General features: G+C 46.3%; 1 protein-coding gene across 3 annotated transcripts in view; it reads right to left on the bottom strand.

Annotated features, from left to right (window-relative positions):
* LCOR (ligand dependent nuclear receptor corepressor) overlaps positions 1-23,704 on the bottom strand; it is a 129,595-nt gene that overhangs the window by 53,363 nt on the left and 52,528 nt on the right. For all 3 annotated transcript variants that reach the window (XM_075348372.1, XM_075348375.1, XM_075348374.1), the window contains exon 3: positions 941-1,020. In XM_075348372.1, coding sequence (XP_075204487.1) covers positions 941-1,020 — 80 coding nt within the window. The remainder of the gene's footprint in view (positions 1-940; positions 1,021-23,704) is intronic.

Raw genomic sequence — 23,704 nt, 5'->3', positions numbered from 1 at the left:
CTGCTATTTTTAGGCTGGGGAGTGTCCAATAACAGTGGACCTCCCTAATCTGAGAATACCAGACCACAGCTGTCCGCTTTACCTCGGCTGGTGATGCAATTTGGGGGGGGACCCCACGATTTTTGTTTTAAATTATTTATTTAATGTAAAATAACAGCGTGGGGTGCCCTCTGTTTTGGATTACCAGCCAAGGTGAAGCTGCCAGCTGTGGTTTGCAGGCTGCAGCCGTCTGCTTTACCCTAGCTGGCTACAAAAGATGGGGGGACCTCACGTCGTTTTTTGTTTTTTTTTAATTATTTATTTTATGGCTAAATACAAGGCTAAGCACCCTTTAGTGCTACATGAAAGTCACTAAAGGGTGCCAACTTAGAAAATGTAGGGAGGTGGGACATTATATAGGTCTTTCTCATCTATCTATCTATCTATCCATCTATCCATCGTTCCCTCCATCCATTATCTGTCTATCGATTATCTATATTATTTATTGCAAAACCGCAGGGACCAACCTGCGGTAAATCCGCGGCAAATTCACGGCAAATCCGCATGCGTTTTTCCCGCAGGTGCGGAAATCTTCAACTCCCAGAAGTTTCTCAAGAAATTTTCTTGAGAAAAATCACTTTTCTAGTGCGCACATAGCCTTAATCCAACAATTAAACAAAATGGCAACACATGATTATTTATACAACACTACATCGGATATTAAAAGTGAGACAGGATCAGGAGGAAACGTTTAGCTCTTTTTGAGTGGACTGGATCGTGCATTATGGTTGTACATATACCCCATCCCCTTTATCATTTCCAATCTGAGTTGAACTATATGGACACGTGTTTTTTTTTTTTTTCTTTTTAACTGTATTAACCATGTAACAAAAAGTGTATAATAAAAAAACAAACACATTACAAAAATAAAATAGCAAACAACGATGATGGGATTCAGTACCTTAACTTTTTCTCTTCTTAAGCAGCAGAAAAGGCAATTCTCGTCAAAGGACCAATCACATACTCCTGTAGGTTCACAGTCTAGAGTAAAAAGGGTGGGGTAAAAAAAAAAGCCAAAATGTTATACTTTGACCCCCTCACATGTAAAGTCCATGAAGGAGGAAGCAGTGGTGAAATTAAGAAGAGAATTTTGTTACTTACCGTAAATTCCTTTTCTTCTAGCTCCTATTGGGAGACCCAGACGATTGGGTGTATAGCACTGCCTCCGGAGGCCACACAAAGCATTACACTAAAAAGTGTAAGGCCCCTCCCCTTCTGGCTATACACCCCCAGTGGGATCACTGGCTCACCAGTTTTAGTGCAAAAGCAAGAAGGAGGAAAGCCAAGAACTGGTTTAAACAAATTCACTCCGAAGTAACGTCGGAGAACTGAAAACCGTTCAACATGAACAACATGTGTACCCGAAAAACAACCAAAAATCCCGAAGGACAACAGGGCGGGTGCTGGGTCTCCCAATAGGAGCTAGAAGAAAAGGAATTTACGGTAAGTAACAAAATTCCCTTCTTCTTCGGCGCTCCATTGGGAGACCCAGACGATTGGGACGTCCAAAAGCTGTCCCTGGGTGGGTAAAGAATACCTCATGTTAGAGCTTGCGAAGACAGCCCTCCCCTACGGGGAGGCAACTGCCGCCTGCAGGACTCTTCTACCTAGGCTGGCGTCCGCCGAAGCATAGGTATGCACCTGATAATGTTTGGTGAAAGTGTGCAGACTCGACCAGGTAGCTGCCTGGCACACCTGTTGAGCCGTAGCCTGGTGTCGTAATGCCCAGGACGCACCCACGGCTCTGGTAGAATGGGCCTTCAGCCCTGATGGAACCGGAAGCCCAGCAGAACGGTAGGCTTCAAGAATTGGTTCTTTGATCCATCGAGCCAGGGTGGCCTTAGAAGCCTGCGACCCTTTGCGCTTACCAGCGACAAGGACAAAGAGTGCATCCGAGCGGCGCAGGGGCGCCGTGCGGGAAATGTAGATTCTGAGTGCTCTCACCAGATCTAACAAATGTAAATCCTTCTCATACCGATGAACTGCATGAGGACAAAAAGAAGGCAAAGAGATATCCTGATTAAGATGAAAAGAGGATACCACCTTAGGGAGAAACTCCTGAATGGGGCGCAGCACTACCTTGTCCTGGTGGAAGACCAGGAAGGGAGCCTTGGATGACAGCGCTGCTAGCTCAGACACTCTCCGAAGAGATGTGATCGCTACCAGAAAAGCCACTTTCTGTGATAGTCTAGAAAGTGAAACCTCCCTCAGAGGCTCGAAGGGCGGCTTCTGGAGGGCAACTAGTACCCTGTTCAGATCCCATGGATCTAACGGCCGCTTGTACGGGGGTACGATATGACAAACCCCCTGTAGGAACGTGCGTACCTTAGAAAGTCGTGCTAGACGCTTCTGAAAAAAGACGGATAGCGCCGAGACTTGCCCTTTAAGGGAGCAGAGCGACAAACCTTTTTCCAACCCAGATTGCAGGAAAGAAAGAAATGTAGGCAATGCAAATGGCCAGGGAGACACTCCCTGAGCAGAGCACCAGGATAAGAATATCCTCCACGTTCTGTGGTAGATCTTAGCGGACGTGGGCTTCCTAGCCTGTCTCATGGTGGCAACGACCCCTTGGGATAATCCTGAAGACGCTAGGATCCAGGACTCAATGGCCACACAGTCAGGTTCAGGGTCGCAGAATTCCGATGGAAAAACGGCCCTTGGGACAGCAAGTCTGGTCGGTCTGGTAGTGCCCACGGTTGGCCGACCGTGAGATGCCACAGATCCGGATACCACGCCCTCCTTGGCCAGTCTGGGGCGACGAGTAAGACGCGGCTGCAGTCGGATCTGATATTGCGTAGCACTCTGGGCAAGAGTGCCAGAGGTGGATACACATAAGGGAGCCGGAACTGCGACCAATCTTGCACTAAGGCGTCTGCCGCCAGAGCTCTGTGATCTTGAGACCGTGCCATGAAGGTTGGGACCTTGTTGTTGTGCCGGGACGCCATTAGGTCGACGTCCGGCCTTCCCCAGCGGCGACAGATTTCCTGAAACACATCCGGGTGAAGGGACCATTCCCTTGCGTCCATGCCCTGGCGACTGAGGAAGTCTGCTTCCCAGTTTTCTACGCCGGGGATGTGAACTGCGGATATGGTGGAGGCCGTGGCTTCCACCCACATCAGAATCCGCCGGACTTCCTGGAAGGCTTGCCGACTGCGTGTCCCCCCTTGGTGGTTGATGTATGCCACCGCTGTGGAGTTGTCCGACTGAATTCGGATCTGCCTTCCTTCCAGCCACTGCTGGAAGGCTAGTAGGGCAAGATACACTGCTCTGATTTCCAGAACATTGATCTGAAGGGTGGACTCCTGCTGAGTCCACGTACCCTGAGCCCTGTGGTGGAGAAAAACTGCTCCCCACCCTGACAGACTCGCGTCTGTCGTGACCACCGCCCAGGACGGTGGGAGGAAGGATCTTCCCTGTGATAATGAGGTCTGCAGAGAGTCCTTGGCCGTCTGGGAAAGGGAGACTTTCCTGTCCAGGGATGTTGACTTCCCGTCCCATTGGCGGAGAATGTCCCATTGAAGTGGGCGCAGATGAAACTGCGCAAACGGAACCGCCTCCATTGCCGCCACCATCTTCCCGAGGAAGTGCATGAGGCGTCTTAAGGAGTGCGACTGACTTTGAAGGAGAGCCTGCACCCCAGTCTGTAGTGACCGCTGCTTGTTCAGCGGAAGCTTCACTATCGCTGAGAGAGTATGAAACTCCATGCCAAGATACGTCAGTGATTGGGTCGGTGACAGAGTTGACTTTGAGAAGTTGATGATCCACCCGAACGTCTGGAGAGTCTCCAGTGCAACATTCAGGCTGAGTTGGCATGCCTCCTGAGAGGGTGCCTTGACAAGTAGATCGTCCAAGTAAGGGATCACAGAGTGTCCCTGAGAGTGCAAGACTGCTACCACTGCCGCCATGACCTTGGTGAACACCCGTGGGGCTGTCGCCAGACCAAATGGCAGAGCTACGAACTGAAGATGGTCGTCTCCTATCACGAAGCGTAGAAAGCGTTGGTGCTCTGTAGCAATCGGCACGTGGAGATAAGCATCTTTGATGTCTATTGATGCTAGGAAATCTCCTTGAGACATTGAGGCAATGACTGAGCGGAGGGATTCCATCCGGAACCGCCTGGCGTTCACATGCTTGTTGAGCAGTTTTAGGTCCAGAACAGGACGGAATGAGCCGTCCTTTTTTGGCACCACAAAGAGATTGGAGTAAAAACCTTGTCCTTGTTCCCGAAGAGGAACAGGGACCACCACTCCTTCTGCTCTTAGAGAATGCACCGCCTGCAGACGGGCATCTGTTCGGTCGGGATGTGGGGAAGTTCTGAAGAACCGAGGCGGAGGACGAGAACTGAACTCTATCCTGTACCCGTGAGACAAAATGTCTGTTACCCACCGGTCTTTGACCTGTGGCAGCCAAATGTCGCAAAAGCGGGAGAGCCTGCCACCGACCGAGGATGCGGAGGGAGGCGGCCGAAAGTCATGAGGCAGCCGCCTTGGAAGCGGTACCTCCGGTTGCTTTCTTGGGGCGTGAGTGAGTCCGCCAGGAGTCAGAGCTCCTTTGCTCTTTCTGAGTCCCTTTGGACGAGGAGAATTGGGGCTTGCCCGAGCCTCGAAAGGACCGAAACTTTGACTGCCACTTCCTCTGTTGAGGTTTGCTTGATCTGGGCTGGGGTAAGGAAGAGTCCTTACCTTTGGACTGTTTAATGATTTCCGCCAATTGCTCACCAAACAGTCTGTCTCCAGATAATGGCAAGCTGGTTAAACATTTTTTAGAAGCAGAATCTGCTTTCCATTCTTTTAACCACAAGGCTCTGCGCAAAACTACAGAGTTGGCGGATGCCATTGAGGTACGGCTCGTAGAGTCCAGTACCGCATTGATAGCGTAGGTCGCAAACGCAGCCATTTGCGTAGTTAAGGACGCCACTTGCGGCACTGCTGGACTTATGAAAGAGTCAACCTGTGCCAGACCAGCTGAAATAGCTTGGAGCGCCCACACGGCCGCGAATGCTGGAGCAAACGACGCGCCAATAGCTTCATAGACAGATTTCAACCAAAGGTCCATCTGTCTGTCATTGGCATCTTTAAGTGAAGCCCCATCCTCCACTGCAACTATGGATCTAGCTGCAAGCCTGGATATTGGAGGGTCCACTTTTGGACACTGGGTCCAGCGTTTGACCACGTCAGGGGGAAAGGGATAACGTGTATCCTTAAGACGTTTGGAAAAACGCTTGTCCGGATAAGCATGGTGTTTCTGGATTGATTCTCTGAAGTCAGAGTGGTCCAGAAAAGTACTCAGTTTACGCTTGGGATACAGGAAATGAAATTTCTCCTGCTGGGCAGCTGCCTCCTCTGCTGAAGGGGCTGGGGGAGAAATATCCAACAGCCTATTGATGGCCGCTATAAGGTCATTTACCATGGCGTCACCATCTGGCGTATCCAAATTGAGTGCGGTGTCAGGACCAGACTCCTGATCACCCACCTCTGTCTCATCATATAGAGACCCTTCTCGCTGAGACCCTGACCCGCGTGATGACGTGGAGGGTCTCTCCCAGCGAGCTCGCTTAGGCGGCATGGGACTGTCATCAGAGTCAGAGCCCTCAGCCTGTGATGCCTGGGACCCCCTTGAAGTACGGATTAGTTCCAACTGAGGGGGACCGGGGAACATAGACACAGCAGTGTCCATGGTCTGAGCAACTGGCCTGGACTGCAAGGTCTCCAGGATTTTTGTCATAGTCACAGACATTTTATCAGCAAAGACTGCAAATTCTGTCCCCGTCACCGGGGCAGGGTTCACAGGCGTCTCTGCCTGGGCTACCACCACCATAGGCTCTGGCTGACGAAGTGCCACTGGGACTGAACATTGCACACAATGAGAGTCGTTGGAGCCTGCTGGTAGATTAGCCCCACATGCTGTACAAGCAGTGTATACAGCCCGTGCCTTGGCACCCTTGCGTTTTGTGGATGACATGTTGCTGTCTCCTCAGAGCAAAATAGGGTATACAGCCAAGAAGCGACCGTACAGTGCAGTATATATATATATATATATATATATATATATATATATATATATATATATATATATATATATATATATATATATATATATATATATATATATATATATATATATATATCTAGTACAGGAATGATACAACACTGTGGCACTAGTGGGGCCAGCACTAATGTGCTGCTTACCGCCCGCTAAACGCGGGTGTGTGGTCGCCAGAAATCCCTAGTCTGGGTCTCCCAGAGCCTGTGTCCGTCCTCCAGCCAGACTGCATGCAGGAATGGCTGCCGGCGTCCTGTGGAGGGGGGGGCGGGCCCTGGGCGTGCTCAGACCAAAAGCGGGAAACCTGCGTCCCACTGTGCCTAGTGAGAGGGCTGGAGCATGTAAATAAGGCTCCAGCCCTCGGCGCTGACGATTGCACAGCGTCTGTCCCCTTCCCTGATTGACAGGGAGGGGGCGGGAACGAAGCGGAGCTAGGCCGCAAAAGCCGGGGACTAAATTTATAAGCGCCGCCGCCGTAAAAGCGCGGTCGGCGCTAAGTCCCCGGCGCACTACAAGTCCCAGCCGCGCCGCCGCTCCGAGAGTGGCCGGCGCGGTAGTTCCCAGCACATGAATTCACACAGCTAAGCTGCTGTGACTCAAACCCCAGCGTGCAGCGCTACTGTCCCCGGCGCACTAACACACCCAGCAAGTCTGGCGTGTGCGTGCCTGTCTGTACGGGGACACAGAGTACCTGAAAGTTGCAGGGCCTTGTCCCTGAACGGTACCCAGCTCCGTATCCAGCAGGTTCCATGGGTCTGTGGATGGAGCCCGGCCTCAGGGCTTGGGGGCCGGTAAGATCCCACTTCCTCAGAGCCCCTCAGGGGGATGGGGAAGGAAAACAGCATGTGGGCTCCAGCCTCTGTACCCGCAATGGGTACCTCAACCTTACAAACCACAAGTGGGGTAAGAAGGGAGCATGCTGGGGGCCCCATATGGGCCCTCTTTTCTTCCATCCGACATAGTCAGCAGCTACTCCTGACTAAACAGTGGAGCTATGCGTGGATGTCTGACCTCCTTCGCACAAAGCAGAAAACTGGTGAGCCAGTGATCCCACTGGGGGTGTATAGCCAGAAGGGGAGGGGCCTTACACTTTTTAGTGTAATGCTTTGTGTGGCCTCCGGAGGCAGTGCTATACACCCAATCGTCTGGGTCTCCCAATGGAGCGCCGAAGAAATACAATTTTGTCCTCTTTGCATCAGTTTATCATATGAAGTTTTATTCACTTTTTTAGCAACTTAAAGTTTCACCCATGTCAGATGGGATAACACCGTAAATATAAAATCAGCATATCACAAAAGTGAGTACACCCCTTACATTTTTTTTGTAAATATTTTATCTTTTCATGAGACAACACTGAAAATCTGACACTTTAATACAATGTAAAAGTAGCCAGTGTGCAGCTTGTATAACAGTGTAAATTTTGTACTATCTAAAAACCTCAGCACAGCCATTAAGTCTAAACAACGGCCAACAAAAGTGAGTGCACCCCTGTGAAAATGGTCACATTGTGCTTCGCCATTTTACCTCCCTGGTGTCATGTGACTCAGTGTTACAAGGGGTCAGGTGTGAATGGGGTGCAGGGGTGTTACATTTGGTGTCATCGCTCACACACTCTAAGGCTAGGAACGTACTTTGCGTTCTACTTGCAGTTTAAAACGCACGTTTTGGGCTTAATTGATTTGACCAAAGTTGCCTTTTTCTGAAATTTAGCGCTGAAAACGCATGCGTTTTTTGCCGCGTATTTGAAGCGTTTTTAGCGCTTTCTATCTGCGTTTCCACCTGCGTTCTGATAGTTGCGTTTTGAACAAAAAGACACTGCTTAATAAAGTTTAAATAGTCAAAATCTTTGGAAAAAATTGTAAAAAAAAGAATCAAATCTATAATCATAGAAAAAATCATTAAATTAAATTATGTTCACTAAATTATTGTGGTAATATGTTATTTTATGGAAAAATTGCAATAAAGTATTATTTTCCTTAATTTAAATTGTCGGACTATGTGTGTGTAAAGGGACATATGAAATCATTATTTTAATGATCAAAAAGCATGCGTTTTGGTAGTCCAAAACGCATGCTTTCTGCAATGAAAAAGCAGGTAAAACGCATGAATTTGAAGGAATCTTGTTTTTTTGCCATTTCTCATTGACTCCAATGTTAGCAAAACACACCGAAAATGGCAAAAACAACTGACATGTTACTTCTTTGAATGCATGGTTTTTGCCACAAAATATGCAAATTAAATGCAGCGTTTAGAAACGCAAAGTGTGGTCGGAAAATCCAATTTTTCCTTAGACTTTGCTGGTAAATCAAAACGCATGCCTTATGGCAAGAAAAAGGTGCTTCCCAAAACTGACCTAAAAAGCACCTGAAACGCAGGTAAAAACGCAAAGTGCGTTCCTAGCCTTATACTGGTCACTGGAAGTTCAACATGGCTCCTCCTGGCAAAGAATTCTTAGGATCTGAAAAAAATAATTGTTGATCTACATAAAGATGACCAAGGCTATAAGACTATTGCCAGCACCCCAAAACTGAGCTGCAGCACAGTGGTTTAACAAGACAGGATCCACTCAGAACAGGCCTCATTATGGTCGACCAAAGGAGTTGAGTGCACGTGTTCCACAGAGAGTTAAGGAAGTGCTTGAAAATAAATTGTGTCAATAGTTCATGTGGCACTATTGCTCATTTTCACTGAGGGGTGTACTTACTTTTGCTGCCAGCAGTTTAGACATAAATGGCTGTGTGTTGAGTTAGTCTGCACCCAATTTACACCGTTATACAAGCTGTACACGGACTACTTTACATTGTATCAAAGCGTCAGAGGCCTCACACAGCAGGGTCCTCAGAAAATTTTAGTTCTGGCTCAAAATGAAAAATCTAAGTTAAATATTACAAATCATTATGTAAAAGTGGTTAACTCATTAAGTGACAAATATTTGGCTGCCAATATCTCAGCAAGAGGTAAAATTTAGAAAAATGTTTTATTCCGCTCTGCAGCCACTATTAATTATATGGTGTTTCCAGTTCAACATGGGGGGGGGGAAATAAGAAACTTACATATATTTTTTCCTTCCCCCCCCCCCCCATGCTGAAATGGACACGCATATATATTACATATATATTTTTTGTTTTACTACACACACTTGAAACCAGACGTTTACATACAGTATTTAAAAAACAAACAAAAAACATTTGCATGTTTTTCTCGCTGTGACATGAAATCAGAATAAACCTTTCCCGTTTTAGGTCAATTAAGAACCAAAATTATTTATATTTGCCAAATGGCAGAATAACGAGAGAATGTTTTAAGGCATTTTTATTACTTTCTGCAAAGTCAAAAGCTTACAAACACTAAACGCTGCTTTACACGCTGCGACATCGCTAGCGATCGCACCCACCCCCGTCGTGCGTGCGTCACGGGCAAATCGCTGCCCGTGGCGAACAATATCGCTAGTACGTGTCACACGTAATTACCTTCCTAACGACATCCCTGTGGCCGGTGAACAAACTCTTTTTTTTAAAGGGGAGGTTCGTGCGGCGTCAGAGCGACGTCACATAGCGGGCCACCAATAGAAGCGGAGGGGCGGAGAGCAGCCGCATGAACAACACTCCTACTTCGTTGCCGGAGGACGCAAGTACGCTGTTAGTCGTTCCCGGGGTGTCCCACGTAGCCATGTGTGCTGCCTCAGGAACGACGAACAACCTGCGTCCAAAATGAGCAACGATATTTGGGAAAGGAACGACGTGTCAACAATAAACGATTTTTGCTGTTTTTCGGATTAGCGGTCGCTCGTAGGTGTCACACGCAACGACGCCGCTAACGAGGCCGGATGTGCGTCACGAATTCCGTGACCCCAGCGATTTCTTGTTAGCGATGTCGTTGCGTGTAAAGCGGCCTTAAACTAGAAGTCCCAGGAATTTCAAGCTCCATAGGGTTCCAATGATAGAAATGTCAAATGACCCCTCTCTGGGACTTCTAGTGTTAAGAGTACTATACTTTTAAACAATATGGGACAGCCCATATTATGATGCAATGTCTTTGGAAGCTTTTGATAGGTTTATTGGCAACATCTGAGTTAGAGACACCTGTAAATGTATTTTAATGCACACCTGAAACACACTGCTTCTTTGTGTAGCATCATAGGAAAGTCAAAAGATACCAAACAAGATCTCAGGAAGAGAACTGTGGACTTGCACAAGTCTTGTTCATCCTTGGGTGCAATTGCCAGATACCTGAAGGCAGGGCTATAGAGTCTGTAAGGCTACATGCACACGCTGCAGTTTTTGTTGCTTTTTTTGGTGCAGTTTTGTTGTCAGCAAGTTCTGACTTTTGATTTCCCAGCAAAGTCTATGAGAAATCAGATTTGCTGAGCGCATGTTGCATTTTTTTCATCTGCAGTTTGTCACAATGCAGCATGTTCATTCTCCTTGCTTTTCTGTCGCAGTTTTGTCAGACTTTCCTTACTGACAAACATATGAACTCAGAATTGACAAAAACGCGACAACAAAAGCACCAAAAATGCATCATCGTTGCAAGTATTTTATATATATATTTTTTTTTACATTTAGGCTATGTGCGCACGTTGCGTACTAGCCCTGCAGATATTTCTGCAGCGATCTGAAGAGCACATGTGCACTTTAGATCGCTGCAGAAATGTCCGTAGTGAGCGCCGATTCCATGCGCTCTGCCTGCAGCTCCTGCCATAGACAGAGCAGGAGCTGCCGGCAAAGCGCAGGAAAGAAGTGACATGTCACTTCTTTTTGCGCAGCGCTTCGGCAGTAGCCGAAGCGCTGCGCTCTGAGACGCCACGTGCGCACGGCCCCTGCACAATCTCCATAGACTGTGCAGGGGACGCAGGACGCATGCAGTTACGCTGCGCTGCAAAGCGCAGCGTAACTGCATGAATTTACGCAACGTGCGCACATAGCCTTACAGGCTCTCTGTGACAAGGTGCAGTTTTGGTTGCAATTTGTGTGCAGAAAAAACTGCAGCGTGCGCATGTAGCCTAAGCCTAACTTCCTAATCAGACATTTCCCTGATTCAGACTCCCTCATACAAGACTCATGTTTGTGATAAATTTTGTGCGCACGTTGCGTTCAGTACCTTGCAGAAATTAACCCTCTGGCAGAATTTGTCACTCAAATTTGGTTTTCACCACTTAAACGTAGGAAATACGCATGCGTTTTTCTTACGTTTTTGCAGCGTTTTGACCGTGTTTTACATGCATTTCCAGTGCTTAAAATGGGATGTGTTTTCAATACAAAGACACTACTAAATAAAGTTTGAAAATTCAAACACTAGGGAAAAAAGTGTGTGGGGGGGGGGGGACCACAACTTTAAATCATGCACTATAATGATAATTTTCCGAAAATAATTTAGATTTAATAATTATGTTCTAAACAAAGTAAAAATATTCTTTGACTTTTTTTTTTTTTGAGTCGGGCTTGCCATCATGCCAAAAACGCATGCTTTGATTTGATTTTGACAAAAAAAAAAAAGCATGTGTTTTCCATCAAAAATGCATGTAAAACGCTAGAAATTTGTTTTAGGATGCGTTTCGATAATTGTCATTGACTTCAATGTTACCAAAACGCTCAAAACAATTGACATGTTGCTTCTTCAAATGCAGAGATTTTGACTTTTTTTGTCACAAAAAACGCAGCGTTTTTGGACGCATTGTGCGCACAAAATATTCCTATTTTCCATAGACTTTGCTTGGAAATCAAAACGCATGCATTTTTGCATTAAAACGCTGCAGTTCAAACGCTGCGGAAACGCATGAAAAAACACAATGTGCGCACACAGCCTTACTGTACACAACTAACATATGCAACTGCATAACAATCAAATTTTTTATTAGATATAAAAAAATGATTAAAATATCAAACATACAGATTTGATATTTTAATAATTTTTTTTAATATCTAATAAAAATTAAATTGTTATATGCGATTGCATATGTTGGTTGTGTTTGATGATTTGGTTTAAATTTCACACTTGTTGATTGTGGTTTTGATAAATTTGCTGTAGTAAAATGATAACATTAGACTTTTAATAATGATCAGGATGGATAAAAATCAATGTTTTTAAAAAAAAAAAAAAAAAAACAAAAAAAAAAAAATCGGATTTTTTTGATTTAAATCGGATTTTTTTCAATAAATTGCTGTTTGAGGAAAATATTTTACCATCTAAAGGTTCTTCCATCATGAGATAAAGCTGAGTTGTTTAACTCAGTAGAATAAAGGCTGTATATGTGTAACATTCACAATGCCATGCTCTTCCAGAGGTTTCTGTAGGATTAGTGGGCAGTTTCTCTCCTATATTATCACAGACGCTCGCTTTACTTACGCAGTTCTCAAAACTGAATTTGACTCCGCAGAGGTCCCAGTCTCTTCTTCACGGCAAAAATATTACAACATGAACAGAGTTGAGAAAAAGACCTTAATCCTATTGTTCTACAAACCTATGAATACAGAATCAACCCCTTCAGTGCCAAGTCCAAGAAGTTAGACAATATGTTTCTGATTGTTTGGAGTGGAATAGATCTGCACAACACAAGAAGAATGTGAATCTAAGTGTGAGGAGGAGGAAGGGCAAGCAGACAAGAAAATGAAAGTGAAACTTTGAGCACAATACTGCAGCATAGCAACAGACAGACAAGTCTGGATCTGTTTGTGTGTACGATCTGAGGTTTATTACATTCTTTCCTTATAATGGCAGCAGGCTGTAAAAGAGACCCAGTTTGGGAATATTTTAATGAAGCTCCTTCGCCTATCGGTAAGGCAGGCATGCGTGCAAAATGCAAACGATGCAACAAAGAGATGCAAGGCCTGGTGGCGCGAATGAGGCAACATCATGAGAAGTGCGGTGATGAAGATGACCAAAGAAACACTTCTGAACAGGCAGGATCTTCAGGTTGGTAAACATTTTTATTGAATCCTATTTCTAAAGACTGAACTGTCATGTGTGAGAAAAATTATATTTCTTATTATTACTGCATGTTACTGTCATTTGGTACAGTTATGAAGAAAAACAAATATTCCTTTTGGGGCAGGGGCAGTGATGTGTTGTGTACAATAAGCAGAAATTGTATAATAAACAATAAAATAACAGTGTTGACTTTTTTTTGTTTAGGGGAATTCATGGATTCTGGAAACTATCCACCTCCAAGATCACCATCATCCTGTTCTACAGTTTCAGAGTTATCCATCCAGGATAGTGCTTCATTAGCAGCAGCAGCATCATCAGACACCCACAGCCACATATCACCATCACCCAAAAGGAAGAAAAAACCTTTACCTCCTGGAACCACCATAGATAGGTTTGTGATAAGAACTAGCAGATTAGAAAAAGAGATGATTGATGAAAAAATTGCCCAGTTTATTTATGCAACGAACTCTTCTTTCCGTCTGACTGAGAACCCACATTTCATTAATATGGTTCAGTCACTGAGACCAGGATACAGTCCACCCAGCAGAGCTGATGTTGCAGGGAAACTGCTGGATCAAGTGTATGACAGAAAAATGGAGCAATGTGCAACAGCTCTGGAGGGTAAAATTGTTAACCTAAGTATTGATGGGTGGAGTAATGTCCACAATGATCCTATTGTATGTGCTTGTATAACAACAGAAGAAGGTAAAGTCTTCCTTGCACAAACAACTGATACGTCAGGAAATGCACACACAGCAGAATACTTACAAGAAGTGGCAGTAAAAGCTATAACGACATGTGAACAAAAATTCAAATGTCTAGTACGCAGTTTGATCACTGACAATGCTGCAAACGTATCCAAGATGAGAAGAGATTTAGAAGAGCAGGGAGGGAATACAAAGCTGCTAATAACATATGGTTGCAGTGCTCATTTGCTGCACCTCTTAGCCAAAGACTTAAGTGTTCCAGAAATAAAGGCTAATGTTGTTGAAATTGCTAAATACTTCCGTAATAATTATTTTGCTGCAGCAGCTCTGAAAAGGATGGGTGGAACCAAGCTAACGCTCCCACAAGATGTTAGATGGAACTCTGTGGTGGACTGTTTTGAGCGGTATATCAAAAACTGGCCTATTCTGATGACACTTTGTGAAGAAAATCGAGATAAAATAGATGCCACTGTCACGGCCAAAATCCTCAACATTGGGCTTAAGAGAAATGTTGAACATATGCTGAGCTTCCTGAAACCCATCTCTCAAGCTTTAAACAAAATACAGAAAAATAGCTGTTTTATTGCGGATGCTGTTGAAATTTGGAAGGAACTGAGTGAACACTTAAAAACAGAACTACACATGGACAGAATTAAATTACAAGCAGTAAACAAACGAATGGGACAAGCACTGACTCCAGCTCATTTTTTGGCAAATATTGTCAATATCCAATATCAGGGTCAAAACCTAAGTTGACATGGGTATCCAGCAATCATCCATCGTTAATGGCAACTATAATAAACTTCAGAGCTAAGGGGGAACCATTCAAGAAATATATGTTTGCTGAAGATATTTTAAGGAAGGTCACACCAGTAAACTGGTGGAAGTCACTTAAGCGCTTGGATTTAGAGACTGTTCAAGTAATAATTTCACTTTTAACAGCAGTAGCTTCTTCTGCAGGCGTTGAAAGAATATTCTCTTCCTTTGGACTCATTCATTCTAAATTGAGAAATCGGTTGGGACCCCATAAAGCAGGAAAGCTTGTTTTTCTTTTCCAGATTATGAATAGGAACAAAGAAGAAGATGATGATGAAGATGACGACAAGTGAGCTACAGAGGACAGTAGGGACAGTAGTATTTAAGTTTTTCATGTGTCGGCTGGGCTGACAGTCTAAGTTTCTTAAAATATATATACCGTATTTTTCGGACTATAAGACGCACCGGACTATAAGACGCACCCTGGTTTTAGAGGAGGAAAATGGGAAAATAAAACTTTAAGCAAAAAATGTGGTCTTGACACACTGTTATGGGGCGAGGATCTGCTGCTGACACTGTTATGGGGGTAATGTCCCCAAATTCTCTACTAAAGGTACCCCATCCTGGTAATGATCCTCCTGCCTTGTATATGATCCTGCTATAAACCCCCATCCTGCTCCTATACCAGCATCCTGCTCATATTCCCCCATCCTGCTCATATACTCCCATCCTGTTCATATACCCCATCCTGTTCATATACCCCGATCCTATTGATATACCCCCATCCTATTGGTATACCCCCCATCCATCCTGCTCATATTCCCCCATCCATCCTGTTCATATACCCCCATCCTGCCTGCTCATATACTCCCATCCTGTTCATATACCCCCATCCTGCCTGCTCATATACTCCCATCCTGTTCATATACCCCCATCTTGCCTGCTCATATACTCCCATCCTGTTCATATACCCCCATCCTGTTCATATACCCCCATCCTGTTCATATACCCCCATCCTGTTCATATACCCCCATCCTGTTCATATACCCCCATCCTGTTCATATACCCCCATCCTGTTCATATACTCCCATCCTGTTCATATACTCCCATCCTGTTCATATACTCCCATCCTGTTCATATACCCCCATCCTGCCTGTTCATATACCCCCATCTTGCCTGCTCATATACCCCCATCTTGCCTGCTCATATACCCCCATCCTGTTCATATACCCCCATCCTGTTCATATACTCCCATCCTGTTCATATACTCCCATCCTGTTCACATACCCCCCCATCCTGTTCACATACCCCCCCATCCTGTTCACATACCCCCCCCCCATCCTGTTCACATACCCCCCCATCCTGTTCACAGACCCCCCCATCCTGTTCACAGACCCCCCCCATCCTGTTCACAGACCCCCCCCATCCTGTTCACAGACCCCCCCCATCCTGTTCACATACCCCCCCCATCCTGTTCACATACCCCCCCCATCCTGTTCACATACCCCCCCCATCCTGTTCACATACCCCCCCCATCCTGTTCACATACCCCCCCATCCTGCTCACATACCCCCCCATCCTGCTCACATACCCCCCCATCCTGCTCACATACCCCCCCATCCTGTTCACATACCCCCCCATCCTGTTCACATACCCCCCCCCATCCTGTTCACATACCCCCCCCATCCTGTTCACATACCCCCCCCATCCTGTTCACATACCCCCCCATCCTGTTCACATACCCCCCCATCCTGTTCACATACCCCCCCCATCCTGTTCACAGACCCCCCCCATCCTGTTCACAGACCCCCCCCATCCTGTTCACAGACCCCCCCCATCCTGTTCACATACCCCCCCCATCCTGTTCACATACCCCCCCATCCTGTTCACATACCCCCCCCATCCTGTTCACATACCCCCCCCATCCTGTTCACATACCCCCCCCATCCTGTTCACATACCCCCCCATCCTGCTCACATACCCCCCCATCCTGCTCACATACCCCCCCATCCTGTTCACATACCCCCCCATCCTGTTCACATACCCCCCCCATCCTGTTCACATACCCCCCCCATCCTGTTCACATACCCCCCCCATCCTGTTCACATACCCCCCCATCCTGTTCACATACCCCCCCATCCTGTTCACATACCCCCCCATCCTGCCTGCTCATCATCCTGGTATATGGCCTGTATCCTATAGCACAGAGAAAAAAATAAACGTTTATACTCACCTTTTCCTCATTCCCTCCAGCACCGATCATCTTCCTCTCTGCACCACTGACCTCTGTGTGTGGAGCCGTTCCCCTGCTGCATCGCGATGTCTTCCTGTCTGTGCCGATCAACTGACCAGCTCAGCACAGATCAGCTGACCGGCACAGACAGGAAGACATCGCGTGCGGCAGGGGGGCGGCTCCACACACGGGGACGGGTGAGTGTACTGATTCACTGCACCCCGCGCTGGTAATGACGCGCGGGGGGGGCAGTGAATACAGCCGCACATGATCACTCCAGGCTGTAATTGCCAGGGGTGATCATGCGGCCGGCTCTTTGCTATGCGCGCGTCCCCGCTCGTCCTCCCGCCCACCTGTCAGTGCCGGCTTCAGCGCTGAGAGATGGGTGGGAGGATGGGCGTGCATATGTAATGAGCGGGCCCACGTGGTCACGGCAGGCGCTGCTGCTGCCTGCTCGTGCCCCCGATGACCCGCAGCACCCTCATTCCCAGCCGCAGCCCTATAGTCAGACCATAAGACGCACCCCCAACTTTCCCCCAACATTTGGGGGAAAAAAAGTGCGTCTTATGGTCCGAAAAATACGGTATATTTTGTTTAGCCAAATCAGTTAACAAACATGGATGTTTGTTTAAGCAAATAACTTATACTGTAATGTTGTTATTGTTTCAGTTGAATAAATCTATTTAAATTGTTATTAAGGTCAGGATTATTTTTCTCCTTCCTAAGTACAAGAGAACAGTGGTGTCCAAATATGAATGATTAACCAATTAAACTGGGGAGAAAAAAGTAATATAAAAAGTGATTCTAAAAATCTTCATCTACTTGCATGTTATAGTAGCAAGAACTAGTTTAGGTAGAAACTTTGATTTAAAATCACTGATTTAAATCAAGCCTTACTGACTAGTGATTTAAATAGTGATTTAAATCGTGATTTAAATAGTGACTTAAATCGTGATTTAAATCAGTTAGATTTAAATCAAATCCACCCTGATTATGATGCAATAATTAAGCTTTTTAGATAGAACATAAAATATAATTATTGTAATACAAGTTTAGAACACAAAAAAACCTTTAAATAAATTGTAAATATGCGATACATTATTTAGTAAGTGAGGGAAAATAACCAAAGGGGGTGCACAGTTAGCTAAATATCTCAATTTTTCGTACATTTCCTTTAGCAGTAATGCATATCTATATTCTTACATTCATGGTTTTTATGTTTTAGCATTTTAGAGTGCAACTGTCTTTTTTGTCATGTTCAGTTATGCACCTGTTCACATTGCAGTTTTGGGAGTGCTGTCAGTTTTTTGTCTTCCCCTGCAGACATAAGTGTTCTCCGCAGAACACCACAGCTGCCCGTGCCCACTATCAGTATTTGGCGCGTTGTGGACTTTCTCTCAGTTTTCCCAGATGAGAACACTCGCGTCTCTGCAGCATAAATTGACATACTGCATCTAGGGAAGTCAGTTTATGCTTCGGAGAAAAGCAGCACAGAGGCATCACATTTCTATAAATCCATTCACTTTGCTTGTACTGTGCAATGCAGCAGTTTGAATGCAGCAAAAAAGACGCTGCGTCCAAAACACTACTACTCCAGATTGTGGGCATGTACCCTTACACGTAATCCCGATGCAAGCGCTCAGCGTAGAGCGCAGGATAAATATGAGCTGCGCCGTACCGCAATCTTTTAGAGGTAGAATGAACAAAGTCAATAGCAGTTGAAGAATTGGCTTTATTTGCTACGCCGTTCACTATGTGGTATAAGCGGAGACCGCTCCTGGCAGTGAGAGCCAGGTGCCGACTGTAAGATCAGCTAGTGACCCAGTGGCGATCGTGAGGGTACAGCGCAGGAACCCCTGCGATCACCATGACGTACTGGTATGTCATTGGTCATGAAGGAGTTAAGTAAGTGCTGCCCCACAGAGTAGCTTTATCTACAATTGCACCTTTGCCAGCACGTTTCTTAAAGATGGAATCAATTTTAGGGGTTCTGGCAGCAATAACCAATTTCTTCACTTTGCCAATCATAGTTCCATCATGTCTCTCTTGCAGACTCTCTCTTAATGCCAGCTGCAGCGTGTGCACAATACAGCGCATGTGATAAATAGGAGAAAGAAACAAGATCATCTAATTCTAAAGGATAAATTTCCTGTTTATTGAAAATTTAAACTTGCTTTAACCTTTGTCCGGCTGAATAGGTACAATTGTAACTATTCAGTTTTAAAATTGCAATACATTTTTTTTCCAAAAGCCGTAGAGGGCTGAAATTTCGTGACATCTCTGCAGTTTTGGTCCAGAATATATTGGCTAAATTTCAATAAAATATCTCCACCCCCTTCCGAGATAAGGGGTCGCTTTTAACGTTGTAAAATTATGCAGCCTGACGAAGGTTAATAAGTGATTACTTTAATCCTACTTTCCTGTTCACGAGAGTGTCTAGCAGTTCTGAAATGAGATATTGCATGCATTCTTTGGGTCTGTTTTTACCCTTATCTGTAGAGGAGGAGCTTCACGACTGATATCATGTAGCTGAAGTGCAGCACAGATTCAACTCAACTAAAAACCGAGATTCTTTGATCAGGTATAGAACAGACATTTCATAACTTTCCAAAATAATAATAATAATAATAATAATAATAATAATAATAATAATAATAATTATATATATATATATATATATATATATATATATATATATTATTATTTATATAAAAAATATTAATCACATACTGCATTGAACCACTGTACTCTATTATATATTTTAGGAATCGGTCCATTGTACAAACAATTATACGCAGTACGAACAAGAAGGGAATGTCCAGCCATCATACTGCTCAGGAAGGAGACAGGTTCTGTATACCAGAGATGAGCGTACTTTGGTCAGACATGCAAGTGCATGTCAACCCAAGAACAAAAGCAAAAGACCTTGTGAAGATGCTGGCGGAAGCTGGTAAGATTGTGTCATTATCCACAGTAAAATAAGTACTGTATCAACATGGGTTGAAAGTCCACTCTGCCAGAAAGAAGCAATTACTCCAAAAGAAACATAAAAAGCCAGATAAAAGTTTGCAAATGCACACAGGAACACAGACCATAATTTTTGGAGACGTCCTGTGGTCTGACGAAACTAAAATTTAACTGCTTGGCCATAATGACCATCGTTACGTTTGGATGAAAAAGGGAGAAGCTTTGAAGCCCAAGAACACTGTGTATCACGAAGGTGACAGCATCATGTTGTGGGGTTGTTCTGCTGCAGGAGGGACTGGTGCACTTCACAAAATAGATGGCATCATGAGGAAAGAGGATTATGTGGCAATACGGAATCAAAATCTCAAGACATCTGCCAGGAACTTAAAGCTTGGTTGGAAATGGGTCTGGCAAATGGACAATGACCCAAAGCATACTGCCAAACTGGTTACAAAATTGCTTAAGGATAACAAAGTTAATGTTTTGGAGTGGCCATCACAAAGCCCTGATCTCATCCTATTGAAAATTTATGGGCAAAGCTGAAAAGGCTGGTGCGAGCGGCGACCTACAAACATGTCTCAGCTACACCAGTTCTGTCAGGAGGAATGGACCCAAATTCCTAACAACTATTGTGAGAAGCTTGTGGAAGGAGATCCAAAACATTTGACCCAAGTCATACAGGGCAATGGTACCAAATACTAATGAAATGTGTGTAAACGTTTGACTTTGCAGAAAGTATTAAAAATGCCCTAAAACATTCTCTCTCTCATTCTGGCATTTGGCAAATATAAATAATTTTGGCAATCCTACTCGACCTAAAAAACGGGAATGATTCGATGTGAGATCGTGAGAAAGAAGGGAATTTTGTTTACTTACCGTAAATTCCTTTTCTTCTAGCTCCTATTGGGAGACCCAGACAATTGGGTGTATAGCTTCTGCCTCCGGAGGCCACACAAAGTACTACACTTTAAAAAGTGTAACCCCTCCCCTCTGCCTATACACCCTCCCGTGCATCACGGGCTCCTCAGTTTTGGTGCAAAAGCAGGAAGGAGGAAACTTATAAATTGGTCTAAGGTAAATTCAATCCGAAGGATGTTCGGAGAACTGAAACCATGAACCAAAAGAACAATTCAACATGAACAACATGTGTACACAAAGAACAACCAGCCCGAAGGGAACAGGGGCGGGTGCTGGGTCTCCCAATAGGAGCTAGAAGAAAAGGAATTTACGGTAAGTAAACAAAATTCCCTTCTTCTTTGTCGCTCCATTGGGAGACCCAGACAATTGGGACGTCCAAAAGCAGTCCCTGGGTGGGTAAAAGAATACCTCGATAAAAAAGAGCCGAAAACGACCCCCTCTTACAGGTGGGCAACCGCCGCCTGAAGGACTAGCCTACCTAGACTGGCGTCTGCCGAAGCATAGGTATGCACCTGATAGTGTTTCGTGAAAGTGTGCAGACTAGACCAGGTAGCTGCCTGACACACCTGCTGAGCCGTAGCCCGGTGCCGCAATGCCCAGGACGCACCCACGGCTCTGGTAGAATGGGCTTTCAGCCCCAAAGGAAGCGGAAGCCCAGAAGAACGGTAGGCTTCAAGAATCGGTTCCTTGATCCACCGAGCCAAGGTTGACTTGGAAGCCTGCGAACCCTTACGCTGGCCAGCGACAAGGACAAAGAGGGCATCTGAACGGCGCAAGGGCGCCGTGCGAGACACGTAGAGCCGGAGTGTTCTCACCAGATCTAATGAGTGCAAATCCTTTTCACATTGGTGAATTGGATGAGGGCAAAATGAAGGTAAGGAGATATCCTGATTGAGATGAAAAGGGGATACCACCTTAGGGAGAAATTCCGGGACCGGACGCAGAACCACCTTATCCTGGTGAAAAACCAGGAAGGGGGCTTTGCATGACAGCGCTGCCAGTTCCGACACTCTACGGAGCGATGTAACTGCCACTAGAAATGCCACCTTCTGCGAAAGACGTGATAAAGAGACATCCCGCAGCGGCTCGAAAGGTGGTTTCTGAAGAGCCATTAGCACCCTGTTAAGGTCCCAGGGTTCCAGCGGCCGCTTGTAAGGTGGGACTATGTGGCAAACTCCCTGCAGGAACGTGCGGACCTGCGGAAGCCTGGCTAGACGCTTTTGAAAAAATACGGATAGCGCCGATACTTGACCCTTGAGAGAGCCTAGAGACAAACCCTTGTCCATTCCGGATTGAAGGAATGAAAGAAAAGTGGGTAAGGCAAAGGGCCAGGGAGTCAAACCATTATCAGAGCACCAGGATAAGAAGATCCTCCAAGACCTGTGATAGATCTTGGCGGACGTTGGTTTCCTGGCCTGTCTCATAGTGGCAATGACATCTTGAGATAACCCTGAGGACGCTAGGAGCCAGGACTCAATGGCCACACAGTCAGGTTGAGGGCCGCAGAATTCAGATGGAAAAACGGCCCTTGTGACAGCAAGTCTGGGCGGTCTGGGAGCGCCCACGGTTGACCCACCGTGAGATGCCACAGATCCGGGTACCACGACCGCCTCGGCCAATCTGGGGCGACGAGAATAGCGCGACGACAGTCGGACCTGATTTTTCGCAGCACTCTGGGCAGCATCACCAGAGGAGGAAATACATAGGGCAGTCGAAACTGCGACCAATCCTGAACTAATGCGTCCGCCGCCAGAGCTCTGTGATCTTGAGCCCGGGCCATGAATGCCGGGACTTTGTTGTTGTGCCGTGACGCCATGAGATCGACGTCCGGCATTCCCCAGCGGCGACAGATCTCTCGAAACACGTCTGGGTGAAGAGACCATTCCACCGCGTCCATGCCCTGCTTCCCAGTTTTCTACGCCGGGGATGTGAACTGCGGAGATGGTGGAAGCGGTGGCTTCCACCCACTGCAGAATCCGTCGGACTTCCTGGAAGGCTTGACGACTGCGAGTGCCGCCTTGGTGGTTGATGTATGCGACGGCAGTGGCGTTGTCCGACTGGATCTGGATCTGCCTGCCCTCCAGCCACCGATGAAAGGCCAATAGGGCTAGATACTCTGCCCTTATCTCCAGAATATTGATCTGAAGGGATGACTATCGGAGTCCAGGTTCCCTGGGCCCTGTGGTGAAGAAAAACCGCCCCCCACCCTGACAGGCTCGCGTCCGTGGTGACCACAGCCCAGGTGGGGGGTAGGAAGGATTTTCCCTGCGACAGAGAGTTGGGAAGGAGCCACCACTGAAGTGACGTCTTGGTTGCAAGGGAAAGAGAGACGTTCCTGTCGAGGGAAGTCGACCTCCTGTCCCATTTGCGGAGAATGTCCCACTGGAGTGGCCGCAGATGGAATTGCGCGAAGGGCACTGCCTCCATCGCTGCCACCATCTTCCCCAGGAAGTGCATGAGGCGCCTCAAGGGGTGTGACTGACCCCGAAGAAGAGATTGCACCCCTACCTGCAGCGAAAGCTGTTTGTCCAGCGGTAGCATGACTACTGCTGACTGAGTATGAAACTCCATCCCAAGGTACGTCAGTGATTGGGTCGGTGTCAACTTGGATTTTGGGAAGTTGATGATCCACCCGAACTGCTGGAGAGTCGCCAGAGCGACGGAAAGGCTGTTTTGACACGCCATCTGAGAGGGTGCCCTGACCAGAAGATCGTCTAAGTAGGGAATCACCGAGTGGCCCTGAGAATGCAGGACCGCCACAACAGATGCCATGACCTTGGTGAACACCCTTGGGGCTGTCGCCAGGCCGAAAGGCAATGCCACGAACTGAAGGTGTTCGTCCCCGATGGCGAAACGCAGGAAGCGTTGATGCTCGGGTGCAATCGGCACATGGAGATAAGCATCCTTGATGTCGATCGATGCTAGGAAGACTCCTTGTGACATCGAAGCGATGACCGAGCGGAGCGATTCCATCCGAAACCTTCTGGTGCTCACATGCCTGTTGAGCAGTTTGAGGTCCAGAACGGGACGGAATGATCCGTCCTTCTTTGGCACCACGAACAAGTTGGAGTAGAAGCCGTGACCATGTTCCTGAGGGGGAACGGGAATCACCACT

The sequence above is a fragment of the Anomaloglossus baeobatrachus genome, chromosome 5, assembly GCF_048569485.1.
Source record: "Anomaloglossus baeobatrachus isolate aAnoBae1 chromosome 5, aAnoBae1.hap1, whole genome shotgun sequence".
In the NCBI taxonomy this organism is placed as follows: domain Eukaryota; kingdom Metazoa; phylum Chordata; class Amphibia; order Anura; family Aromobatidae; genus Anomaloglossus; species Anomaloglossus baeobatrachus.
The sequence above is the reverse complement of the archived record's forward strand: the minus strand, read 5'-3'. Positions and strand labels throughout refer to the sequence as shown.